Source organism: Idiotropiscis lumnitzeri, chromosome 2 (assembly GCF_059441095.1).
Source record: "Idiotropiscis lumnitzeri isolate Australia: NSW breed Sydney's pygmy pipehorse chromosome 2, RoL_Ilum_1.0, whole genome shotgun sequence".
NCBI classification, from domain to species: Eukaryota; Metazoa; Chordata; class Actinopteri; order Syngnathiformes; family Syngnathidae; genus Idiotropiscis; species Idiotropiscis lumnitzeri.
Window position 1 is genome coordinate 11,399,901 of NC_142392.1, and position 21,010 is coordinate 11,420,910.

General features: G+C 41.7%; 2 protein-coding genes across 2 annotated transcripts in view; one reads left to right on the top strand and one right to left on the bottom strand.

Moving 5' to 3' along the window:
- The window catches only part of LOC148341682 (uncharacterized), a gene marked incomplete at its 5' end in the record, with an annotated part of 46,369 nt that overhangs the window by 17,439 nt on the left and 7,920 nt on the right, over positions 1 to 21,010 (top strand). The window lies entirely within an intron of this gene.
- LOC148341685 (uncharacterized) lies at positions 11,564 to 20,423 on the bottom strand. Its single transcript, XM_088283468.1, has 2 exons — positions 20,417 to 20,423; positions 11,564 to 13,009 (listed from the first exon to the last, which is right to left on the bottom strand). The coding sequence occupies exons 1-2, from the start codon at positions 20,421 to 20,423 to the stop codon at positions 11,712 to 11,714; spliced, it is 1,305 nt and encodes a 434-aa protein (XP_088139594.1). The 3' UTR covers positions 11,564 to 11,711.

The following is a 21,010-nucleotide window of genomic DNA, read 5'->3' on the forward strand; positions in this document are numbered from 1 at the left end:
AATAGGTGACGTTTCATTGTCTTATTCTGATAGGCGGATCTTTTATTTTGAAGGGCGCTTCGTATTTCCGTTTCCTGTTTAGCGTTCTCGTTCGTCATTCAGCTCAGAGCGGTGCAGTAGTCAATGACGATGTGAGTACTTGTTCTAGTTCATTCTGATTAATATTGATAGCATACTCTTCTTGCTTTATTCAGTAAAATAATGCGTGTGTTTATATTATTTATACACTCGTTTTATTCTCATGTTTACATTCGTTAGTCAACAGTGTTTAGCTAACTTGTGCAATAGGTAGCCATTGGCAACTTGCTAGTACAGATAATATAGACTGGAAAAGACAACATTTTAATGTCTATATATGTCAGTTTACTTGTGTTGAGAGTGTTGCTGACTGTTAGATAGTAGAAACATTTAGTTGTTTATTCCAACTGTATGTTGATGGGGTTTCTTTCTCTCATTGTTTCAGATACTTTATATATATATAATTGTGCGTATACATTTATGCACATCTGCACAGTGAAGCTGAATAAAGTGCTGAGTTCTACTGAAGACTCTGTGCTCTCTTACCGGAGCCCCTGTAGTGGTCAATAGTCCAAATAACCAGTTCAGAGGTCGAATCCTCAACACTTATACTTTCAATATGTTGCTCTTTATTCAGGATCAAATCATGTCCTGTTCAGTGCAATAACTATCAAATATAGCTAATATACAGCATTTCCTTTTTATTTCTTTTAGGTCATCGCTGCCTGTGCCGTCCTCCACAACATCTGCCTTGGGGTGGGAGACCTCATGGCCTCGGAGGACGAAGGGGAAGAGGAGGCTGCTGTGGAAGAGGTGGCTGACACAGTCGCTGGAGTGCAGTGGAGGGACCACCTGTCTGCTCAGGTGTCTGCCCTGGAGGAGGTACCAGAGGACCACGAGTATATTTAGGTATTTAAATACTTTTAACTGCACAATGGTATTTGAGCAATCATCCCATCAAATATGCCACAAAATAATCTTTAACTGAATCATCAAACAGCACAGCCACACAAACATGGCAAAATATCAGTAGATGGAAAAATAGATTCATATACAATGTAATGAATGGTTAATAAATCTATCCCATCTTTTGTAGTGACATGGCAGCCATCTATTGCCCCAACCATCCCTGCAAACCCCCACGTAATGGATGATGTAGTGGACACTGCAACTGGTATGATGCCCCACTTCAAGTCACGAGAGGAAGATCAGGACTCTTGCTCGTGCCCCATCCATGTCATGGGTCCTGGAAGAAAGGTTCCATCCATGCTCCAAATGAGTCCCTGCTCAGGCGAGAATTGGCAAAACTGCACTGACACACTCAGGTTTATCCTGCAACAGTTATGAACTGGGGAATGCTTTTTATTTACTGTGAATAGTTACTGTGAATTATAATGTACTTAATTTATGCCTTGTTTGTCCACCAGTTTTTCAATGAATTAATAGTTTGTAAACAAAACAGACATGGTGGAGTCTTCATATTATTGTAAAGGTTTTGGTCTTTCAAAAACCTGGGCTTTTTCACTTTTGTCTGAAGAAGCTGATCTCAAGGTGTGACTGGGATACAAACTAGTTCATCTGTTTTGAAAGTATCCCGGTTTTTGTTTAATTTTAAATGAATGTTATCTAAATTTTAGTCTTGAACACCAAGCATTGATTTTTATTTTGATCAATCATTTTTTTCATTAAACTGAAAAACCTTCGTCTCCCTCCTCTCAGTTGCCCTTCCCTCCTCTGCCAACCTCTGTCTCTCCAATTCCTGTCTCCGCATTGCTAAATCGAGTCTGTAAAGTCTGATAATTTCATCCTCTCTCCTTCGCTTTCTCCCTCTCTGTCGTTGCTCCGGCTGTTGGCCTCGCTCTTCTTCTTCTTCTACTTCTTCTTCTTCTTCTTCTTCCTCCTCCTCCTCCGCCTCTTGCATCACCCTGGCCCGACTTGGCCCTGGTATTTCTTCAGGGATGGCCTGACTTGGCCCTGGTCTTTCCTCAGGGAATGAGGCAATTAGGACAGGGGGGGTGATGAACTCTGTCCGAGCACTCCATCCATAAGTTCGAACCAGGGCCAAGTATCGGCAGTAGCTCTCCCTGCCACCCTTCGCCAATCCCTGGGTTTTTGCAATCCTTTATCTGAAAAGAAGCAAAAAGATAAAACAATTATATCTTCATTTTCACACACAAGAAAAAAAATGTGGACTTCCATACTTTATACTTCATTTTTAAATTATCCCATTTTTTTTTGCCTGCAGGGGCGTCACTTTGCCCTGCAGCTCAAGTTTTTTCACGATGGTCCTGTATTAAATAAATAAAAATGCATGCAAAAATAAAGGATGAAAAAAAGGGTAAAAAAAGATGCAAACATTAGTCAGAAATCCTGGTGTTATGGGTAACATGCAGATTTATGCACTTCAGTACATTAGTTCTTGAACTTTTCAGTGCGTTTTATCATGTTAATGTGGAGGGTGATTCGTATATTATTCATTAATATCAGTAATTGGGGAGCACATTGCAGGAGGTACATGGAATTTATACAGGGCACATTCTGTGCTAGGATAAACAGTTAGCGCAAATCTAATTCAAACACAGATGGCTGATGAATGGAATAAAATTGCTAGAGTGGGTCTCACCATTCTTATGCGTTTTCTTTTTGATATTTTGAGTTTAAATGGATGGAAATAAATAAGACAATAACCCGTCAAATATTTTTCCCGATTGTAATTGTATTTTTACCTCCATGCTGTGGCTGCGGAGAACTTGGCCCCTGTAAAGAGGCTGTCGTACTCCCCGCACAGCTTGATCAGCGCGGTCATCTCCTTGCTCCCTAAAACATAAGGAAAAGATTAAATAAAATAATGCTAACATGCAGAAATAAGACAATTCAAATGTTTCAGCCGTACCTCCTATGCAATAGTTCTTAGAGCTACCTTAGTTATATTTGGCCGATTTCGCAACTAACAAAATTATCTTAAGATGGAGCTAAATATCCAAACATTGCTGCCCAATATTTCTCATGGGTGATGTTTTAATATTGCATATAAAGAACTTATACTTACATCTGAAAGTGCACTCGGGTGAGGCGGAACACGTGGCTTCGGTAGTTTGCATCTTGCGAGTGTAGAACGGCGGAGAAGAAGAGCGAGGCTTTTAAGGTTGCATGCTCGTAGCCTTCACTCAGGGCCCGTTTCCATGGAGTTTCCACGGAAACGAGGACAGATTATAAGGCCAGTACTCGGAGGCCGCGTGAATTTGGACACCGGCGGAAGCGTCCTTGTCGCACCGGAAGTGACGTCTTCTGTCCGCCATATTAGACATCGAAGGACGCAGCCTAATTATTTGTACGTAGCTATCGAGCTTGTCCAAATTCACCACGGGTTATGCGGTCCATATAAGGCTACATGAGGAGGAGCCTTCTTAGGCTTCGAGGACCCAGCCTGCGAACTGGCCTTCGGAGGTCGCAGCCTGTTAATTTGGACACGGCCACTGTGTGTGTGTGTGTTCATTACCACTCTTGTGCTATGCCGACTTTGGGATTATGGCTTGGCTCCAGCCTTTATTCAATCATAATCGTGTCATTTTCTGTTCCGAAAATTTTGCATTTACAAATACTTATTTAGACGTGCTTTATGCACAATTTTTCTTTCATCTGTGATTTTTTTAAAGCGCTGTTTGCCCAATGTCGACAGAACACATAAACATTTATCTTGACTGTCAGTCCACATTGTACCCATACAGCTCATACAGGATGGGAAACCCCAAATTTTTATTAGCTCACAACCGCCTACGCTCTTCCTGCTTATCCTAACAATTCCTCTCTTTTACAAGTTATCTGTTGGTATCACACTACTAATACTCCCATCGCATAAAAGTCAGTGTGATTTCTTCCTGCAACCTTGGTTCTCAGACACTTTTACTTCTTATCAGTCTGAAAGCGCACCTGGTCTGTGTCTCACCAATCTTAGCTCCTCCAGTCGGGAGGAAGGAAAAAATGTCAAAAAGGTCAAGTCATGGTTTTGGTGTTAATTTTGGAGCGGCATCCACAATTTGTGTGATGCCTTCTACTGGTGCGGAAAAACAGAATGACGCTGGGCTGAAATGCATCGCACCTTATCAGTGTAATGTCCCTGTTACAATTAAGTCGCCGTGCAATGTGGATGTTGTGTGATGGAATGTCATTTTATTTTTTTTATTTTCAACTATTAAAGCAGCGGTGAGGCCTGCTCAAACACACGGAAATCCAATTGTTGTGATTAACATGCAAATGATTTCATGAGCCCTGTGTGTCTGCAGCCAAACAAGGTCATAAAAGCATTTTTTGCAATCACTGCTCAAATGGCTTATAATAATAATTTGGTAGTGTTAAGAGGCTTTGTTAATACAATCTTGTAGGTATCTTCTCAAAGTCCAACATACACGACCCATTCCATGGCCATGACGATACCGTTGTTTTAAAGATAACCAAGGCTTGTTGGACCTTTCTCTGCCACATAAATTACAGCCCTGAGAGGCACTGGGCCTCAACTTTATCTATGAAGGGTCATGGATTTAATTGGGGTCACCGAGGCGTCCCAAGGAAGGAGTTTACAGAAAAGTGGTCTGGCAATATCTTTTTTTTTTTATCACTGATAATGCGCCCGTTTAAAGTTTTGATGTTTGTGTAAATTCGCCCTTGCTTATTGATTCTGATATTAAAGTCTAATTGTATCAGTATCACAGCCTAATAAGTAAAACGCATGTTGATGTAGAACTCCTTCTACACACACTTTTATGTTTGTTTTTTATGTCACGTGATCCTCCGTTGCTACCACAACTCGTCCTGAAAAGTTAATGTTTGGAACAAGACTTACTGCTTTCTCATTTTTTTTTTTCTTCTGCTCAACGCGTTCATGCTTTTTGTGCATAATTTAGAATTTTCTTTTCCATTTTACAAGTTGGCCAATTTAAATTACCGTATTTTCACACCCAAAAGACGCGCCGAGTCAAAGGGCGCAGTACCAGTGGAGGGTGCTATTTCTGTATTTGTTACATAGATAGAACACGCCGTCTCATTGGGCGCTAACAGAACCGAGCAGTCGCGCTGGCTGCTCAGTCACGCTAGCGTGTTTTTAAAATGGCAGCGGGAGTTCAGTGGTACTTTATTTTAGCTTTTAACAACGTGCTGAAGTTGTCCTCATCCAAAAATGCACCAAGTCCTTGTCTTCTGTATCCAAGATAAACAGTTGGACACTTCGCCACTAAACACGAGAGTCATTATCAGTCTGCCTCGCCGTCTCGCTGCGGCGCAGCCCCTCAGATGGGATGCCGACACAATGCCGGTGTGAGCAAATCACTAATCAACAAACGATGTGCGGTCACGGTGTTACATCAAAACTAAAACTATCACCCCAAATCAACTGAATAGCATAAGAGTGTAGGCCCAGCAAAATTCCGCCTCCCAGCCTACCATACAATACCTTAGTTTACATGCATGCACACTAAAACAGAAGATAGCATGGCTAGCGTGGCTAGCTGTTTTTAAAAAGGCAACAGGAGCAAAACTGAGTTTGGTTGTATTTTATTTAACAAGGTACTCACATTAATATTGATCAGTCATCCACAAATCCTTCAAAATCAGATTCTTCCGTATCAGATACAAACAGTTGGGCAAGTTCTCCCACAAACACGCCAGGTTCCCTCTCGTCATTGTCCGATTCTGTGTCGCTGCTGAGCGGCTCCTCGGATGTAATGCCGGCTTTCGCGAAAGCTCTTACAATAGAGCTAGCAGACACGTTCGTCCAAGCACCTACAATCCACTCGCAAATTGTGGCATAACTTGCTCTTCGCTGTCTCCCAGTCTTTGTGAAGCTGTGTTCGCACTCCGCCATCCATCGCTCCCACGCAGCACGCAACTTCACTTTGAACGCCCTGTTTATACTAATGTCGAGTGGTTGGAGTTCCTTTGTCAAGCCTCCCGGGATGATGGCAAGCTCTGAGTTCATATGCGTGACTTGGTTTTTCACAGCGGCTGTCAGATGGGTACGCATGGAGTCACAGACCAACAGCGACGGTGACGCGTGGAAAAAACCAACGGGTCTCTTTACGTACACCTCACTCAGCCACTCTCTCATTTTGTCCTCGTCCATCCAGCCCTTTTGATTGGCCTTGATGATAACGCCGGCAGGAAACTTCTCTTTAGGCAGCGTCTTCCGCTTAAAAATCACCATAGGTGGCAATTTTTGTCCGTTAGCATGGCAAGCTAGCACAACAGTAAAAGCCGACTTCTCGTGTCCCGTTGTGCGGATTGCTACCGTGCTGAGCCCCTTCTTCTCCACAGTGCGGCTCGCCGGGATGTCGAAAGTCAGCGGCACCTCGTCCATATTGGTGATGTGGCTGGGCTGGATACGTTTGTCGGCAATCTTTTTGCTGCAGTAAGAGCGGAAGGCGACCATCTTCTCCTTGTAATCCTCTGGGAGTTGCTGCGCGACGGTCGTCTTTGCCCGGATGGATAGATGGCGCCGTTTCATAAAACGAAAATACCAAGACGCCCCTCCTTGGAAATGTTCGATGTTCAATTCGCCAGCAAGCGTTACTGCCTTCTGTCGAATGGTGATGGTAGATACGCTTCTCCCAGCTGTTCTGTGAGAAGCAATCCATTGCTCGAGCTGGTCTTCCAACACGGGCCATCTTGCCTTGCTTCCACGAAAACTCAGTGTAGTTTTCTTGACTTGCGAACCATGGATTCGTTGATTTTTAATTCCCTCGCAGCTGCTCGATTCCCATGAACATTTACGTAGCTGATAGCTTGTAGCTTGAACTGTGCTTCGTAAGAGTGTCTCTTCATTGATGCCATTTTTGCTGATTAATTGCCTGAGCAACGTGTTGCACCTGGTATATATTGGGGCATTGGGGCTGCTTTGCACTGGGGGCGTGCCTTTGCATTGTCATTCACGCCCATCTCCCCTCTCATATCCGCCTGTTGTCGTTCACGCCCATCGTTCCCCTCTCACGCCCCCTGCTGTCGTTAGCCACGCCCGCCTTCTCTCTCTATATAAGCGGTGTGCATGCAGTAAATGTTTGCAGTCAGCCCAGCAGTGCACTTGTTGCACTTGGTCCACATAATGGGCGCTCCACCTCAAAAGGCGCCCTGGCTTTCTTGGACGAGTTTCTGGACTTTAAAGTGCGCCTGATGACTGCGAAAATACGGTAATCCAATGTATAAAAAATATAATATTGCATGAAAAAAATATTTGGTATATTTGACAAAATTATACGTTTTTTCCGAAGTGAGATCCTGCTTAGCAACAAACCCCAAACGCTTGATAGAGCTCAATCTAGAAAGTGGTTTTAGCAAGTCAGAAATTTATTCAGAAAGTGAAATATTAAATGTATGTGAGGGCATATTTGAAGAGTTTGAGTTATGTTCAATGAACCATACATATACGAGCCAGCCAAACACAGCGAGAAAACCAGCACTGATTCCAGTCGCCATCAAGTTGCCAACTCCTGACATTCCAAAACCTTTGAGAGAAACTGAGACTATTTGCGTTTCTCTTTCTGGTTCTTTTTATAGTTCAACTTCTAGTTCAGTTTTTCACCTTTTCACACAGTGTCATGAAAGCCAGTTGATCAAGTGGAACAAGTGATTTTATTGATGATTGTGGAAGGCAACGATTTCATAAGCAGAGTTTCTTCTCACACCTTTTCCATTAAGTACGATTAAAAAGAAAACTGAAAAGCATAATGTTAACAAATGTTGTTCCAGGCAAAGGCAATTAATTTCATTTACATGTTTGATGTAAACACACAAAAAACTCATCATCACTCAGACACAATGGTTCTTCTGACACTGATCACATTGGCTTAATGTCAATAAAAAAGCTTTGCAAAATTCAATATATCGTATTTTATTCAAAATCACATTTACATCTTACCACAAAGAGTCAGTTCCTTCAGTTTTTTGTTGTCTTTTTTTAAGCTTCAAGGATTGCTGCAATTCTCACCAGCACAATTGTGACTCTCAGCACCATTTTTAGAAAATAATTTTTTAGCACAAACCCTGCAACTGAATGGCTTGTCTCCAGTGTGTGTTCTTGTGTGGCTCGTTAAATACGACTTACGATAGAAACTCTTTCCACAAACTGAGCAGGAAAAGGGTTTTTCGCCACCGTGCGTTCTTGCGTGCCTTGTTAAAGTTGATTTTTGAGTGAAACTTTTCCTACAAACTGAGCAGGAAAAAGGTTTTTCTCCACGATGGGTTCTTGCGTGTTCTGTTAAATGTGCCTTTTGAGAGAAGCATTTTCCACAAACTGAGCAAGAAAAAGGTTTTTCTCCACTGTGCGTTCTTGTGTGGATTGTTATCTCAAACTTTCGAGAGAAGCTTTTGCCACAAACTGAGCAAGAAAAAGGTTTTTCTCCAGTGTGCGTTCTTGTGTGCCTTACTAAATGAGACTTTCGAGAGAAGCATTTGCCACAAACTGAGCATGAAAAGGGTTTTTCTCCACTGTGTGTTCTTGTGTGCCTTACTAGAGACTTTTGAGTGAAGCATTTACCGCAAATTGAGCAGGAAAGAGGTTTTTCTCCACTGCGTGTTCTTGTGTGGATTGTTACATCAAACTTTCGAGAGAAGCTTTTGCCACAAACTGAGCATGAAAAGGGTTTTTCTCCACTGTGTGTTCTTGTGTGCCTTACTAAATGAGACTTTTGAGTGAAGCATTTACCGCAAACTGAGCATGAAAAAGTTTTTTCTCCACTGTGTGTTCTTGTGTGCCGTTTTAAAGACAACTTTGAAGTTGATGATTTCCCACACTGAGAACATACCCAATTGTCAGTGTGACATGCCCTTTCACCTTTGCCATGCCCATCATCATCATTAGTATCATCATCGTCAAGAGCATCTGATAATGTGTCCTCACTATGTGCTTGTGATGGCCCCCAGTGGTCTTCATCACCTTCTGTTGTCACGTGATGACTTGAGCTGCTGCTTGTCGGCTCCGCCCCTCTGTTGTCCTCACCCTCACCCATGTTTTCATCTTCAGTCTTTATAGGGACAACATTCACTCGTGACTTGTTGATCTCCTCCTCCTCCTCCTTTTTGATGTGAGTCAAGTCTGGCTCCTCTTTCACAGAACGGAGAGAGTATTCACTGACGTCTGCAGGACACAAAAAGACAAACACACATTTTGTTTGGTCAAGTCAAACCTCATGCGGCGACTTTGTCTTATATTGTTTCGACAGTGCTACCTTGAATTGTGCCTGCCGCACACGGAGCAATGCGTGCGACCCCGATTTGGACCAGACCATGGGGGCATTTCACAAAATTACGTCAGACGCAGTAAACCTCCCTTTCCTAGCAGCACAACAGTGATAAAAGAAGCATTTAAAAAGGAAGCACGCTGCGGCTAATGCCCGATTTCATTCCTGACATGGTCACAGATGTTTCCGGAAGCGAGCTGAAGTTAGCACACACAGGCTATTGTGTGCGTCTGATGGAACACCTCTTGTGGGACCCGAACATATTGATGGGGGCCATCGCAACATGTCATTAATAGAATAGAAATCCTTTTCGAGAAATATGTTTACAAGTATTTCTTTTTGCATTTCGAGATAGTTTCATCGTGGGTACTTTTTGCTTCCATTATAATCTGGATACCAAACAGAATTAAAGGGGCCCTGGCATCATAGTCACTATTTATTGCATGATTTACGTTTTTGTTTTTTTTCCCCCAAATTGACTTTTAGCCTGCTAGTACGTTCCAACATTCCCCTTTTTACTAAAATTTATCTTTCTAAATACAATTTAAAACAAAATTAGGTTTGAAGAGACAAAATCCCTACACATAAGCATTAAGCAACAACACTTTCACTCTGACTTTCATGTTGACATATTTGAATTATGACTGTATACAGTGAACCCCCGGTTATCGCGGTTAATGGGGACCGAGACCACCCGCGAAAACTGAAAATCCGCGAAGTAGCGTCGCACCTTCAAAAAAAAAAAAAAAAACACTGTATATAAATACTTCTATATATATATATAAATATATATATATATAAATATATATAGGTGCGAAGTAGCAGCACACCTTCAAAAATGCTTAAAAAAAAAATTATATATATATATATATATATATACACACACTGGTAGCGAGAGAGAGAGTGAAATTCATGTTATAACAAAAAAAATTATTATTAAAACTTATTATTTTTTTATTCCCCAGCCATTATTTTTGTATTTATTCAATTACTTCTTTTTGTATTTATTTAATTACTTCGACTTTTACCTGGTGGTACGCCGTCCGGTGTGCCCTGTGAATGTTATGATCCTCCAGCAGAGCTGGAGGATTGAACAGGACTCTCCAAACGCAGACCCGGGAAAAAAGGTGGTGATACAAAGATATTTATTATAATCATTATATAGTCAGTGTAATCAGCGCGTTTCGCAGCAGCTGACGGCATGGCGCGAGACGATCGCTGGAGGAATGCCCACACAGCTGAAAAAACAAAAACACGCGGCATGACAGGCACAGATCATGACAGTGAAATGATAGGTGGCATTCTTCATTTATTTATTTATTCATTCATAACTGACAGCCTCGCGCTCCGCCGGTGCCCGGGCGGAAGGTGCTCCTCTTCGGCTTACTGTGACGCGAGCATGCCCTCCTCCTCGGGAGCTTCCATTCGGTTAAACTTAGGGCCCGCTTGGCACCGCCCGTGCCCGGGGAAGGTGCTCATCTACGGCTTAACTGCCACGCACGCCGGCCGGAGCTCTGATACGGTCCGAACCGCGCGAAACGTCGCCATCAATTGTGTCCGGGGGAACCTGCTCTTCTTCGTCTACTCTCTTCTTCGTCCACTCTCCTCTTCGGCGCACGCCGGCCGTCTAACCGCTTCAGCGCCCCCTTGTGCCGCTCGGCGAAACTACAATGCCCCCGATTATTTTTTAGACCCGCGAAGCACTGAACCCGCGAAAGGTGAACCGCGAAGTAGCGGGGTTTCACTGTTTTTGACAAAATGATAGTTTTTTTCCGAAGTGAGATTCTGCTTAGCAACAAACCCCAAACACTTGATAGAGCTCAACCTAGAAAGAGGTTTTAGCCAGTCAGAAATTTATTCAGAAAGTGAAATATTAAATGTATGGGAGGGCATATTTGAAGAGTTTGAGTTTTGTTCAATGGACCATACATATACGAGCCAGCCAAACACAGCGAGAAAACCAGCGCTGACTCCAGTCGCCATCAAGTTGCCAACTCCTGACATCCTAAAACCTTTGAGAGAAACTGAGCCGATTTGCGTTTGTCTTTCTGGTTCTTTTTATAGTTCAACTTCTAGTTCAGTTTTTCACCTTTTCACAGCGTAATGAAAGCCAGTTGAGCAAGTGGAACAAGTGATTTTAATGATGATTGTGGAAGGCAGCGATTCCATAAGCACCGTTTCTTCTCACACTTTTTCCATTAAGTACGATTAAAAAGACAACTGAAAAGCATAATGTTAAAAAATTTTATTCCAGGCAAAGGCAATTTATTTTATTGACATGTTTGATGTAAACACCAAAACAAATCATCATCACTCAGACACATTGCTTCTTCTGGCACAGATCACATTGGCTTTATGTCAATAAAAAAGCTTTGCAAAATTCAATATCATATTTTATTCAAAATCAAAATTTACATCTTACCACAAAGAGTCAGTTCCTTCAGTTTTTTGTTTTCTTTTTTTTAAGCTTCAAGGATCGCTGCTTTTCTCGCCAGCACAATTGTGACTCTCAGCACCGATTTTAGAAAAGAATTTTTTAGCACAAACGCTGCAACTGAATGGCTTGTCTCCAGTGTGTGTTCTTGTGTGGCTCGTTAAAAGCGACTTACGATAGAAACTCTTTCCACAAACTGAGCAGGAAAAGGGTTTTTCTGCACTGTGTGTTCTTGTATGATTTGTTAAAGTTGATTTTTGAGTGAAACCTTTCCTACAAACTGAGCAGGAAAATGGTTTTTCTCCACTGTGCTTTCTTGTGTGGCTTGTTAAATGTGTCTTTCGAGAGAAGCTTTTTCCACAAACTGAGCATGAAAAAGGTTTTTCTCCAGTGTGTAATCGTGTATGTTTTTTTAAACTTGACTTAAAAGAAAATCTTTTGCCACAAACTGAGCAAGAAAAAGGTTTTTCTCCAGTGTGTTTTCTTGTGTGTTCTGTTAAACTTGCCTTTTGAGAGAAGCATTTTCCACAAACTGAGCATGAAAAAGGTTTTTCTCCAGTGTGTTTTCTTGCGTGTACTGTTAAACTTGCCTTTTGAGAGAAGCATTTTCCACAAACTGAGCATGAAAAAGGGTTTTCACCACTGTGTGTTCTTGAGTGGCTTGTTAAATGAGACCTTCGAGAGAAACTCTTGCCACAAACTGAGCAGGAAAAAGGTTTTTCTCCACTGTGTGTTCCTGAGTGGCTTGTTAAACGAGACCTTCGAGAGAAACCCTTGCCACAAACTGAGCAGGAAAAAGGTTTTTCTCCACTGTGTGTTCCTGAGTGGCTTGTTAAATGAGACCTTCGAGAGAAACCCTTGCCACAAACTGAGCAGGAAAAAGGTTTTTCTCCCGTGTGTTTTCTTGTGTGTTCTGTTAAACTTGCCTTTTGAGAGAAGCATTTTCCACAAACTGAGCATGAAAAGGGGTTTTCACCACTGTGTGTTCTTGAGTGAATTATTAAATGAGAACTTCGAGAGAAACTCTTGCCACAAACTGGGCAGGAAAAAGGTTTTTCTCCACTGTGTGTTGTTGCGTGGCTTGTTAAATGTGTCTTTTGAGAGAAGCTTTTTCCACAAACTGAGCATGAAAAAGGTTTTTCTCCAGTGTGTAATCGTGTATGTGTTTTTAAATTTTGCTTAAAAGAAAAGCTTTTGCCACAAACTGAGCAAGAAAAAGGTTTTTCTCCACTGTGTGTTCTTGTGTGGCTTGTTAAATGTGTCTTTTGAGAGAAACTTTTTCCACAAACTGAGCATGAAAAAGGTTTTTCACCACTGTGTGTTTTTCTGTGCCCTTTTAAAGACAACTTTGAAGATAATGAGTCAGTGTGACATGCCCTTTCACCTTTAGTTTGCTCATTATCATCATCATCATCATCATGAGCATCTGATAATGTGTCCTCATTTTGTGCTTGTGATGGCCCCCGGTGGTCTTCATCACCTTCTGTTGTCACGTGATGACTTGAGCTGCTGCTTGGAGGCTCCGCCCCTCTCTTGTCCTCACTCTCATCCTTGTTTTCATCTTCAGTCTTTATAGGGACAACGTTTAGTGGTGACTTGTTGATCTCCTCCTCCTCCTCCTCCTTTTTGATGTGAGTCAAGTCTGGCTCCCCTTTCACAGAACAGAGATCATTTTGTCTGACGTCTGCAGGACACAAAAAGAAAAATTTGGTTTGGTCAAGTCAAAGCTCATGCGGCGACTTTGTCTTATATTGTTTCTACCGTGCTACCTTGACTTGTGCCTGCCGCACACGGAGCAATGCGTGGACCCCAACTTGGACCGGACCATGAGGGCATTTCACAAAATTACGTCCTACGATGTAAACCTCCCTTTTGATGCCCGATTTCATTCCTGACATGGTCACAGACGTTTCTAGGAGCGAGCTGAAGTTAGCACACACAGGCTATCGTGTGCGTCTGATGGAACACCTGTTGTGGGACCCTAACATCAGGGATCGCGGCTAATCGCTTCCCGATTGCCCGGGGCAAGTGAAATTTGGCCACGGGCAAGGTAAAATTATGGGCAACTTGCCCGACCGGGCAAGCATTTTTTAAAGCAGCCAAATATCTTTAATTCCGACGAAAACTGTGACGTGATCTGTTTGTGTGCACTGTATGGTGATGGTTTAACCCAGACACCCCCTTATGTTATGGTTTGGTCCATTGGCCTTATCGGGGGCAATGGGCGGGCGCTACGGGGATCAGTTAGTTCAGTGAATGTCGAGTTGAAGTGGACGTCAATAAATCCCGCAGTATTGGAACTCTCTGTAGTTGCATCCTCATTTGAAGTTTGAAAAACACAACAAAAACCTACGATATTTCGGCCGAAAATTGACAGCCGGAAGTTTTCTTACCTTCTGCGCATGTTTACAAGTGGCGACGAGTTCGTTCAAATCCGAACATTTCGGATTCTGACATGACTAAAGTAGCTCGAATATTTTTAAGTAGACAATTCAGTTGCGAGTAAGGAAGGGAGTAATATTTGATTATTGGCTGTTAATTCATTAGCTCCATGATGTGACCTGACATGGTGTCAGTGACTGTGTTCTGTTTATGCTTTGAAACTTATGGAGGCAGCGCCACAGGCACTGGTCTTAAAGGAATACACAAATTTCCCACACTCATAATTTACTCATGTGATTCCTCAATTAATAAGATCTCCTGGATTTAAAATTGATCATCTGGATTGCTGTAATATCATTTTCCCAATTTAACATGCAAATTTGTTAATTATTAAAACTACAATTAACATTTTCAAAAACTGCACAGGATGATACATGCTGTTGTGAGGAGGGTTTCATGGTTGATGATGAAAACAAGATTTATGTTTATCAGATTATATGTTTATTTACATTTGTGGCGCACATTTTACAACCATAAACATTTTATTCTTAGAGAAAAAAATTGTCACTTGCCCAAGTCGGGCAAGTAATTTGGCCACTCGGGCAAGGCAAATTCTAGTGGCACTTGCCCTATGGGCAAGCAGTTTTTAAAGTTAACCGCGAACCCTGCTAACATATTGATGCAGACCACTGGGGGACATCGCAACATAATGTCATTGATAAAATAGGAATCGTTCAAGTGAAATATGTTTTCAAGTATTTCATGTTACATTTATAGATAGTTTCATTGTGTGTACTTTTTGCTTCCATTATAATCTGGATCCCTAAAAGAATTAAAGTGGCGCTGGAATCAGAGTCGCTATTTATTGTATGATTTACGTTTGGGGGTTTTTTTACCCAAAATGACATTTATCCTGCGAGTAAGTTCCGACATTACCCTTTTTATTTTCATAAAATTTCTGTTTTGAAATAAATTTTAAAACAAATTTACGTTTGAAGAGTAAAAATTCCTACACATAAGCATGAAGCAACAACACTTTCACTCTGACTTTCATGTTGACATATTTGAATAATGACTGTATATTTTAAAGTTATCCAATATTTATTCAAATTAGACTAAGATACACCATAATATTATTAGAGTTCACTGGATTATTTTGTACCTGCAATGATTTATAACAGCCAGAGGGTGTCAGTAATGAGTAACAAAGTAACACAAGACCTCCCACTGATACGTCATCATTGCCATTTGGATAAATTACCAGGAACTATGAGTTGCAGTGGAGATGCAAACCACCTGGGCCACAGGAACTTTATTACCAGGAACTAAATGTTCCTGGCCTTGTTGGTAGAAAAGGGGGTTGTGACGTTCAGCCTTTTTGAGACCATAGTAAGACAAAGATGCAGATGCATTCCTTGCAGCATGCGCTTGTTCACTGATGAGATCCGTGCAACCCTGGATGGATGCATTAAATGTATTTTAAATGTTTGGATGAGGTGAAACTACGCACACGTGCACAAAACTGTGCAGGACCACCCGAGGTTCATTGACCGAGCCAGTAAAAATTTCATAAATAAGACCAACACGTACTTGATTTTTCAAAAAAAATAAGATGTGTTTTATCCACTAAAATTCATCAACCGCCATTGATGTTTTCGCCGCAGTGTGCATATTTTTTAGAGTCAGGCAGAATTCCTTCCGGAAGGAATTGCTTGAACAAGATATGCCAGAGAAGTTATTGTAAAAAACGAGACAAGTCTGCACAAATAAATCACCCAGCCAAGATTGTCTTTGTCACTTGCGAGGAGCGGTTTCCTGTCAAACACGGTTCAAGACGTGCATCTGTTTTTGTGGCTTCCTGCTTAACTGCCAGCATTGACACAACTCTGTTACCACTGAACTCACGTTTTCCTGTTGAAGGATTTTATAAGATTCACTACAAGTTACATGTATTCAGTTTAATGCAATAAAGATATATACTGATTGGGCTTTAAATCAATGCATGAGAAAAGGTCAGGCCAGGCTGTGTGAAATGCATGGGTGGCAGATGTTTTGTGCAGGACGAGCCGCACGTTGGAGAACTGGGTGAGCTGACGCGGAAAGGTTCCAGACATCAAGGACATCCAGGTGCTGGTGTGAGATGGTCACACGGTCGCCCGTGAGAGCAGAATAACGGATCCAGTGGCTCATGGACAGTGGAGCGCACAAACAACAACATTGGTGCGCCATGGGAAGAGCCGACACGTCACCTTGCGGGCAGAAGACGTCCACTAAGAGAAAGCTAAAGTTAACTACAGATGACACATGGCCAATAGTAGGACAGGAGGATGTCTTTGTTTTTGATTAAATGTATAAATGATCCAGGGCAACTCGTGGGTGGGGGTCTTCTGTTGGGTACAGGGGCGCGCAGAACTGTGTTGAGGAATTTGTTGTACTAGATCTCCTGTTAGGAATAAATCCGCTCCCGTGTGAAGTTGCAGGCTTCCTGGTCATTTCTCTCTCAAAACGAGCGCGCAAAATTGTTGGATGAATGTAGGTTGTGATTAATTTAATGGAGTCAGATAACTAATTCGAACAGTTCGATAAACTTTTGGTACATTCATAGAGTTAGATTCCAACACTGTTTAAGAGGTCCATGTTTTTGTGACCTTCTATTAATCCGTAAGCATAGTTTTGAAACATGATGACATGACAAACTTAATTTCTTTCACAACGTATAAAAACCGGAATATGTAAAATCTTAAATAATCAGTTCAAATTTTAAACTGGGAAAAAAACACGGAGTTTACCTTCCTCTGTTGGTTATTCTTTGGCATTTGTTTTCTGCACTGATTTCATTTGGCATAAACAAATGTTCAGCAAACTGGCAAGTAAAGGGCAATATTAAAAAATAAACCGGAAATAACCTTGAACAATTTCCCCAAACAACTTAATGATGTGATGCATATTTTTAACGATCGAAAGTCGTTCTTTACAAAGCAAATGAGAGTAAGACGTGAACAAACCTGCTTTGAGTGGCACAACACGAGGCTGGTTGCTAACTTCGTCCAGCAGTTGAAGATGTTGCTCGTTCTCTTCTTTTATTCCACAAAGTTCCTCTTTGTACTTGGGTGTCGTTCTTTGACACATTTTCAAATGATAATTCCAATAAATCCGATCTCTGCTTGACGTAGAGTCATGTACCTCTTTTGTTAGCTGCTAGCTAGCTAACAAGCTAAGCTAACTACGCCGAAAAGCATCAACGCACGACGAGATGAGGTTATCCGGACACAAAGACTTACTGAATTATGTCGTGGTCCTTTAGAGTAGCACTGGACATCCTTTGATAAAATTACAGTCAGTTCCACACTAAATCAGAAGAATTTAGCGGCGGGTGTTTTTGTTCCGGTGTGGACGGCTCGGTGGATGTGGTCGAGGTCCTTCGGAAGCTGCGCGCTTGCTAATGACGTCATGCTTTAAGCACGTATTTTTCAAATATCTTTCTTTGCCTCTGTGTTTGTTTTCATCCCTGGCTGTTCTATTTTAATATATATATTATATAATATTTTAATTCGGTTGATAAAAAAATGTAACAAAATAATTAAAATAACGCCACAAAAGCGAGTCAGCTCCGACGTCACTTCCGCCTATGCCCCGAGAAGCCGCTGCTGGAACAGCAGTGGGAAGGTTACGTTTCTCCTACGGAACGAAGCAACAATGCTGTGGTTCACTCGGGCTGCAAGATTGTATGAATATAATGTCTGCACATACTAGCAGTGCTTCTCAATTTTTTCACGCCCGCCCCTACCAAGAAGAAACCACCACCAATTTTTTTTTCTGTCTTTGTAGATTGATATTAGATTGTCAATAAAATATCCCTTAACTAACCTAAATTGATAATATAAATTTGAGAACTATTATAGCGAGGATCTCGTAACTCAGTACTCTGTTGTGCAATTATTGATGAGATGACAAATATTTGGCATGTCATGTCATTATCCACACGGCTTATCCTGAACAGGGTCGCGGGAGGGTACTGGAGCCTATACCAGCTGACTTCGGGCGAAAGGCGCACTACACCCTGAACTGGTCGCCAGCCAGTCACAGGGCAGACATAGACACCGTCACTGAGTGGGAACTGAACCCACGTTGCCTGCACACAACTCAGGCGAGTGTACCACTACACCATCAGTGACATGATAAGTATTTACTAGTACGTTTTTTGTAAAAAAAACTTTATAAACATTAACAAACCAAACACAGTTATTAATACGTACATAATATAGAAAAGACAAAAAGAAGAGCCAGGGGGATTTTAAACAAAAATTCTATATGAATAACATAAAGCAACAGCTTTAGTATTGTTGGAGTTGAGTCACCGTGGAAATGAGAAGTATTTAGTAAATCAACTTTTAAAAGCCAAACTTACGCCAATGCGTGTTCGGTTTTTGTACTCAAGAAGAAAAGGGTCAAATAAAGACTCAACAACTGATTAGAGTTCCGATATTTAGTTTCTTCCATTTCTGGAGTTCAGGAAATAGTACAAAGACAGATATCTGGGTGGCTTTTTCTTAATCTCACGAGAAACTGCACTCGGGCGAGCACAGTCAAAACATGTGCACCATCTTTCAGCCCAGCTTCAGTTTTTATTGGAGTTTTTTATGTCAAGAGTAATGTAGGTTGAATCGGTTGAATCGGTCGTCCTCGCTCCCTCCCACGGCACGGGTCCACGTCCAAGGGAAGGTCCTCCCCAGGTTAGTCATCGTCTGGATAGTTGATTCCTGTCTTGTCCCCAAGACTGGCACGCCAAGGCTGGCCTTCTCCGGCGGGCAGTCTCTCCGTCTCTCCAGCTGGCATTGCTCTGGAATCTTGTCGGTGTGCATGTGTGCGTGTGTATGGGCACATGTATATGCAGGTATACGTGTATGTGCAGGTGTAAGGGTGTGTCTGTGTTTATGCATGCGTATGTGCATGTGCTCTGATCTCCAATTGTTCCGTCTTTCAGAATGTGTTTTTTTATAGCGTCTGCGTGAGTCCTCCAGTGCCGAATTTGGTATGTTTGCATCTCTACAGCCAATGTGGAGAATGTGCTTCGTCGTATTAGACCATGAAGTGCTCTGAATGCAGCTCATGGAAATGCTATGTGCGCAAATTTGTTCTCACTACCCACAATTTCAATAAATTTCACACATTTAAACTAAGTACTATAAATTTAGCATATGAGAAAAATATAATAAATAAGAAAACAGGACTACAATCCCAGTTATTCTTGTGACCCGTGCTTCTACTTTCATCTGATAAATGCTTTTTGTTTCATCAATGTTTAACATATTCCGTAAATATGAACCTGCTAAATTAAATAATTGACCTTCTGTCCCGTAAGTGTTTAAAATAATGCCAGCAATCATAATACAATCCTTCATTTACCATTGCAGTCGTCTTATCATTGCAGTTGTCAGGGTCGCCGGTCGGCGAGGAGGAGGTGGACCCAGAATGCGAGGAAGCTGGAGAAGGTGTAACTTAAGCAATTTATTAGGGGACCAAAATAATGACAGACAGACAGACGGGTTATGACAGCAGTATTTTTTATCATTGCAGCATTTTATTAATTTTCCCTCTGTACCATAGACAGACATTCGGAGTGTTTCCTTACACTTGTAAATGTTGTGGGATGTAAGTGTGTACATACACATGGGGATTTGTGTATTTACGTATAAACTGTGTATATTCGCATAGGTTTGCTTTTTCTGAATGTCTGCTGCTAATGTTATACATTAACGGCCACATTGCACCGCCGCCTCGGTGTGATCTATATGTTTGCTGCTGTCACACTGCAAATTTCCCCATTGTGGGACTATTAAAGGACATCTTTATCGTTATCTTTAAAAACCTTGTGTTGGTGCTTGCAAAATAATTTTCCATAAGATTAAGATTGAACAAAATGGTGAAACAAAAATTTAAAAAGTAAATACTGTAACTATTAAACATTGAATACTAAATTATTCCTAAAACAGATCAATGAATCTTGAAATTAATAGTGAATTATTGTAGTTTAATAAATACTGAAACGAATAATGAAATATTACAGTACTTTAAATAAATACCGAAATCATTTTCAAACACAATAACAGTTAAGTAATAAAAGAGTGACATATTTTAATTTAAAATTCGCAATCACATCACAACCTGGTGAAAAACCCTGTAAAAAGGCAAATATGTTGACATTGTAACAATGGGATTGTTAGTTGGTGGTTGGGTGTTCCCAGGGGGACTGTTTGAGTAGACGCACACTGCGCCAGCAAGGCGGAAGTGGAGGGTATGAGAGCCATCCAGTTTATGTTACAATAAAGATTCAGTGAGCAAATGAAAGAGCTCTAACCGTCCATTCTGTATAGTCATATGACAGAACAGAACGAAACATGGTGGCAGCGGTCTAGTCGCTAGTGGGGACGCGGGAGAGGATTGACAACAACCGTGTGTACGTGCTGCCGACGAGCTGAGTGAACGGAACGGCGCGGCAGCAGGTGAACTAAACGGACAGAGGACGTCGCGATGGAAGGACTGAAACCTCCGTCGATGTTGTTGTTGGACTCCGGCGACCTAGCCAAGACATGGAAATGCTGGAAGGAGGAATTTACACTCTACACGGACCTCACCATGCCCGGCGCAGAGGAAGGAGCGAAAGCAAAGCTTTTCTATTACCTCGTCGGCGCGAGTGGGAGGGAGCTTTTGGCCACACTGGCGGGTGACGACTCGTCGGCAAGGAGGTCAGTGAGTGCAATGATAAGGTTGCTGGATGAACATTGCACACCGAAAGTGAATGAGACTGTCGAGAGATACAAGTTTTTTGTGCGAAACCAAGGCACGGATGAAACCATTGACAAATATTTTACGGACCTGAGAGTGCTAGCCAATGGATGCAACTTTGGAGACATAAAAGACTCGCTAATTAGAGATCGCATTGTGTGTGGCA